The sequence below is a fragment of the Chinchilla lanigera genome, unplaced genomic scaffold, assembly GCF_000276665.1.
Source record: "Chinchilla lanigera isolate Chin_1 unplaced genomic scaffold, ChiLan1.0 scaffold00002, whole genome shotgun sequence".
Lineage (NCBI taxonomy): Eukaryota > Metazoa > Chordata > Mammalia > Rodentia > Chinchillidae > Chinchilla > Chinchilla lanigera.
The window spans coordinates 50021817-50027816 of NW_004955403.1; the positions used below are offsets into that span (position 1 = coordinate 50021817).

Here is a 6000-nt window from a genome sequence, read left to right on the forward strand (position 1 = left end):
TGAGCAGCGGTAAGAACTACTACCTGCATATACAACCTGCAAGAACGTACAGTTAGTGTGGTGCCTTGTGGTCCCCATCACCCCATTCAAAGTCATCATTAGAGGGGCATGTCAGGGCCTCCAGGTGACAGGTTTTAAACCCAGAGTGGAGTGGTCTTTGTGGACACACCCTGTTTGAGCCTTCAAACTGCAGGTACAATCTGCCCGATCCCCTTTTTAGCAAATTAGGGAAACACAAGGCTCAACAACCATCTGCAATTCTTCAACTAATCCAGTACTTTTTGCATGGCTAAGCTTGTAAGAACAGAACCGGCAGAGAACGTTGTTCAACCTCCGTTCCCACAAGATTATGTCAAACACCCAAACCAAGGAGATGTTTCCCTAAAATATTCTTGAAGTTATTGCATTATTGTTCTACTGACCCTCCCACCTCCATCTTCCACCCTTCTCTCTCACTCTGACTGGAAATAGAGCTTAGTTCTTAAGAACTCGGTTCACCAGGAAATGCTAGGCATTTTACATGCTTTTTAAAAATGAACAAAGGGAAACATAGCAATTAGCATATGATTTCTGTCTTTAAGGAGGAAAAATACCTTACTGTTGAGTATTTAAAAACACTTAACCTGGGCCAAGTGAGTGCCTGAATGACATCAGATCCAAAGTACCTCTGCTGCTCTGGGTTCCTCTCCATGTTGAGCTCCCTCTCTCCAGGGTGTCCTTGTGTCCTGGCAGTGGCTGCTCCTGAACCTGTTGTCCTGAAGTAGCCTTGTCCCTGGGTCTTTCCTGGTGGGACATACCTGCTGGGTACGGGAACATCTGCTGTTTAAAAACACCATTCACTACATTGAGCTTCACTTTTCTAGCCAGACAGTGAATGGGAAAATTAACCCATTTTTGTGTGGTTTATGCCTTTTAATCCCTAGTTTGGCTGTCTACTGAGGTAAACTGTGGGCTCATTTAATGCACGCTGTTCGCTTGTGTGTCCAGAAGTAACTTTTTGCATTCTTTCTTTGCCAGCCTCCTGGAGATTCTGTTCCCAAAGGAAGCTGGATAGCCTTTTCTGATTTTAATGCCATCAGCGGTAGCATTTATGTTCTATCATCTTGTTTTATAATGGTAGTTTTTTTAATTTACAGGATAAAGTATATGTCAAAGTGATTTAAAAACCCTATGCCTCTCAGAATATGTAGTGAAAGCTAGAATTTCTTGACTTGTGATTTAAATAATGCTGAAAATAGGTCCACCATTGTAACATTAGAAGCCTATTGTTATTGATATAACTTATTTTATACCCTCACCCTGCTATTCAGTATGGCAGCCTCCAGCCATGTAGCTGTTGAACACTTGGAATGTGGCCACCCCGAGTTGAGTTTACTGTGTGTGGAAAATGCGTGGCGGATTTCAGCAGCTTTGTGAAGAGGGAGAGGGAGAGTGGGAGGGAAAGCAGGCGGGAGGGAGGGAGCAAGGGAATGAATGTGGAATATCTCATTAAGATTGTTAGTACTGATTATATTTACATTATTAATGTTGTAGGTCTGTTGACTTAAATATTAAAGTCAATCCTACCTGTTTATTTTTACTTGTTTTATTGTGGCAAAGAGAAAGTTTTAAATTATATTTGTGACTTGAATGATAGACAGACAGACAGACTGTCTGGCACTCGCCAAGCCTCATCGCTCCTTTCCCTGATTATTTCATTTGCTGTAGTCACCCCATTCTTCCTATTCCCTACTTCCGCCCAGATAGTCTCTCTGTTTCTCTTCTGAGGAAAAGTTGCCCAGGCTAGGAGTGGGATATGGAATGCTTTACAGACCAGCCAGACTAACTGCAGTCCCATCGATGCTGTTTTAGCACTGTCTCAAATTCACCCACCCCTTTTCCCTAGTGCTGTCACCCTGCTTCCGGTGAGGTGACCAGTGCAGTTGGTGACCCTGCAGCTGACCTCTGCTCCCAGATTCTCCCTCTGCCTCTGTGTGCTCTGTCACCGCTTGGTTCATCTTCCTGCCTGCAGCTTTGGGCCACTCCGCGCCTTCTCAGAAACCCTCCTGGTTTTCCTGGTTTCCTACAGCATCAGGTCAAGGCTCTGGGCTCTTAATGTCCAGGCTCCCTTTCAGTTTCATATTTCTCAAGATGCTCCTGGTAAACCCTCAGCTTTTAATGGCACCGTCTCTTTGTTGCATCCAACAAAGCCGTGCGCATTCCTCACCTCTCAGAATTTGCTGAGGCTCAGCCGTGAGGCCCCCTCCCCCAACTCTCTCTACCCTTAAAATGAAGTTCGAGTGTTGTCTTGTCCCCAAGGCCTTCCATGATGGCCAAATTCAGGCATTCTTGATCCCCTTCGAACTCTCACGCTACTTTAAGCAACTCGTATGGCTCATATAACAGCCATAAGAAAATATGCCTCTCTGCTTAGTCTCTTCTTACTGACTGCTACTAAGTTCCTTGGAGGAGACTATTTTATTTGTTATACCCCCACCCCTTACATAACATGGGATTACACTCTACACAGAGGAGAGACACCGTGAGTCAATGAAAGACTCAGTGAGAGAATGAGGAGGAAAAAAAGCAAATGTATTTCTTAAAACTAGAGGCACACAAGTATCTACATATTCTAACCTGTTTTGAGATGGTGCATACAATTCCATGTTTCTTTGCCTAAGTCAGATAGGTGAGACATATTGCAGATGAGTAGATAAGAAAAACCCCCGGGCTAGGAATTTTAAAATGTGAGTACTAATCCCTAAAATCTTGTACACACAATTTTTCTGCTCTACCCTTCAATGTTAACATGCGAGAGCCTTTTTGGTTCTTAGAGACATTGTCTTACAGGCTGTGCCTTGGTGTCTCTTGTTTCTGCAGGGCAGTGGCCAGTCTGAACACTCCCTTCATCCCAGCAAATCCCAAGGTGCACCCCATGGAGGCCATCAAAGCCAATCCGGTGTTTGATTACCAACTCTACTTCCAAGAACCAGTGAGTGTGGAGTGCTGAGGGCCATGATGCCGGCATGACAGTCCTTCTTTCCTTCTCTCCTCCTCCCTGTTGGCCTGTCTCTGTCCCATTTCCTGTAGTATTAGTCCAAAGTGATTTTACAGATGGGCTTGGATGCAGCTGGCTGCAAAGCCGAGCAGGTCCCCTGCAAGTAACAGTGGCATGTTTCGGGGTGGCAGAGGGCAGGAAAGTAGCAGGTAGCACCACGCTGGATTCTCCTGCCTCTTGGAACAACGGAGTGGGAGCTGAGTGCTCACTGCGGGCTCCCCTTCTTCCTTTTCTGGCTGAGAGGCTGTAGAAATCACCTGTCTTCCTGGTGACAGCTCATGGCCCGTCACCAGCAAGCTGGCGTCTCTACCCCCTGAGAACTGGGTTGTGTGATGCTGGCACCCAAAGAATCTCAAAGCCAAAGAATCTCACAGTGGGCCCCAAGTGTGCTGCACAAGCATGGAAGCTTTCTAGGTACCAGCCCGTGCACCAGCAAGATGCCGTTCAAAGACAGCATAAGACTGTGGGCGACACTGTGATGGTGGGGTTCACTGTGATGGTGAGCAGCATGGGTCAGCTGCTCAGGATGAATAAAGGCCCTTCCTCAACCTGGTTCCTAAGAAGGAGCCATGCCCCGAGGGTCCCAGCTACACAGGACTGCAGGATGTTTTCTGAATAGCACCCTGGTCAGCCAAAAGGGCTAACCCCCAAGCCTGGCCTTCTATAGCCATCCCAACACTGCCTTCTCCAGGTCAGCGTCCCCAAGTAACGCTGCTCCTTTTGAGCCCACAGAGCCGTGAGTGTGTACTCCTGGGCTACTTCAAGGGCAGGGACTCGCCTTGTTCTTGGAAGCATCTGTGGCCAGTGCTGGAGTACAGCAGAGTCCAAATATGTGGTAGTTCTCAGAGAGGAGGATACTAAAGCTCCATCCACAGAGCGGTCCAGTGACCCACGGCCCTGGTCCTTGCACACTCTGAGAGGTCACTGTCTTGTCCCACGTCTGGCCCCCGTGAGTGCCCTGGGTCTATGCTGTGGGAGCACATGGGGAGGAAAAGAGACGCATATCGTCTGCCCCTCTGTGAGATTCAATTACAGCAGAGAATCAATGGTGGCCTTCTACATCCTGATGAATGCCATAGCAAGACCCAGCAGCAGGACGGACATTACCTGTGATCGATGCCCAGGCGAAGGTCTGGGCAGCCTGTGTGTTGTTGGTCATGATTCTAATTTATGGAGAACAGCTCCCCTGCCCAAAGCAACTACTGTTCAGCTCAGGGACGCAGCTCAGTGTTCAGAGGGACCTTCAGGGCGTGAACAGGGCTTTGTCCTCAGATCGTCCTTAGAAGGGCAAGAGGATCCCATAAGGGCAATAAAAAATCAAAGAGGACAGAGGGCTGATAAATCTGTCCATCCGCACGGAAGTCCCTCAGCCCGACAACAGAAGTAGGAAGAAGGTGAAGGCTGGGAAGGAAGGAAAGGAGAGCCTTGGTACTCTGGTTTTGTGCTTAGCTGCTTCTATCAGACCCTAAATCACAGGTAGATAAGAGGAGCAAGAGAAAGGAGGGAATACGAGATGACAGCCTCGGTGGTCGTGCTTGTCTTTTTTCTTGTGTCCTTGTGTTGACCTCTGTGTATCTGACAGAATAGTGGTTTCCTCCCATTTTACAGAAAGATTTTTACCTACGGATGTGTCCCAGGTGGGGTGTTGGTGTTTGCTTCTTAGCCGTCTCTGCAGTTTCCTGGGCTGACGCTGCCCAGCAGGGGCTCTGTGCCCCCACCCCTGTGTCTGGTGCAGTCACCAGAGACTGGCTGGTGTCTGCTAGGCAGCGCATGTGCTGCAGGCAGAGGCCCTTGTAGGCTTCCAGAGCAGGTCAGTGGGGGGACAAAGGTGAAATGCATTCTGGTTTGGAGGAGCTGGAGGGAACCTGAGGCCGTGCACTTCTATCCAGCTTCCAGCTCTGCGCATGAAGCAACAAGGCCACCCAGCCTCACAGCTCTTGATCCCTCCTGAATTACTACAGCAGTCTCCGTTGGTAAAAACTCTTTCCATCTGGGCAGCCAGAGGAAGCTGCTCCTTCCATAGTCCTTTTTGCTGCCTCTTCTTCTGTGCTGTTGGCCACCTGCCCAACTTCCCATCAATTCTTAGGTCCTTGGAGCTTATATTCATCTCCACGTACCCGCCAAACACTCATACATCCTAGAAGGTGCATGCGTATTTACTGGATCCATTAATGAATATCAGCCCTTTGCAAGAAACAGCAAAGTATTTCTGATATTAAATATATATTTTAATGGTCAGCCCCTTACTAGCATTCAGGTTTGCAGTAGACGGGTGTCTTCGAAATGTAAAATACAAAGGAATCGGCAAAAGATAAAAAAGGGGAGAAGAGAAAGCATCACGTGCACAGCGCCAGGCCCTCCCCTCCCTCTGGACTCCTCATTCTGTCCGGCCCATCACCTGGGGCCACAGTGCTGAAGGCCAACTGTGACCCCTAACAGGCCAAGTCACCATGTGTAGTAGCAGTGCTAGGAATCAGAAGAACCTGGTCAATCGTCAGCACGAAGGATGTGTGTCCCAGCTCTCAAGCAATGAAACTTTGCTGCTGTGTCCTTGGGAGGATAGTCTACCGGCCATCTGATAGTCCGTAACGGTTTAGGCCCAACCCAAAGGAGATGGTGCAGAAGTTACTGCAGTAAACTAAGAGGTCTGCAGGCAACGGCTTTGCAATTACAGCTTTTGGCCTTTGGTATTTGTTGTTGTCTCAAAGTTCTGGGAGTTTTTCTGCCGTTCTTATCACCCCACAACCCCCAAACTATTCCTACATCCTTATCCCACCCATAAACCTACGTGCCCGGGGCTCCACTGTTAGCATCTTGTACTTTAGTCTTTTTTGAACATGTATTTCCAAATGAAAATTCATGTGAATGTCACTTGGGTGGAGAAACACAGGCATGCGCTCCTCCCATCAGGCAGATGGGGGACAGCATGGTTAGGGTTAGGGTTAAGGTTAGGGTCCTTCATT

General features: G+C 48.1%; 1 protein-coding gene across 1 annotated transcript in view; it reads left to right on the forward strand.

The window, feature by feature from the left end:
- Ephx2 (epoxide hydrolase 2, cytoplasmic) overlaps positions 1–6000 on the forward strand; it is a 39238-nt gene that overhangs the window by 22254 nt on the left and 10984 nt on the right. Inside the window, exon 12 of the mRNA XM_005373744.2 lies at positions 2860–2971. Within this exon, the coding sequence (XP_005373801.1) occupies positions 2860–2971 (112 nt within the window). The remainder of the gene's footprint in view (positions 1–2859; positions 2972–6000) is intronic.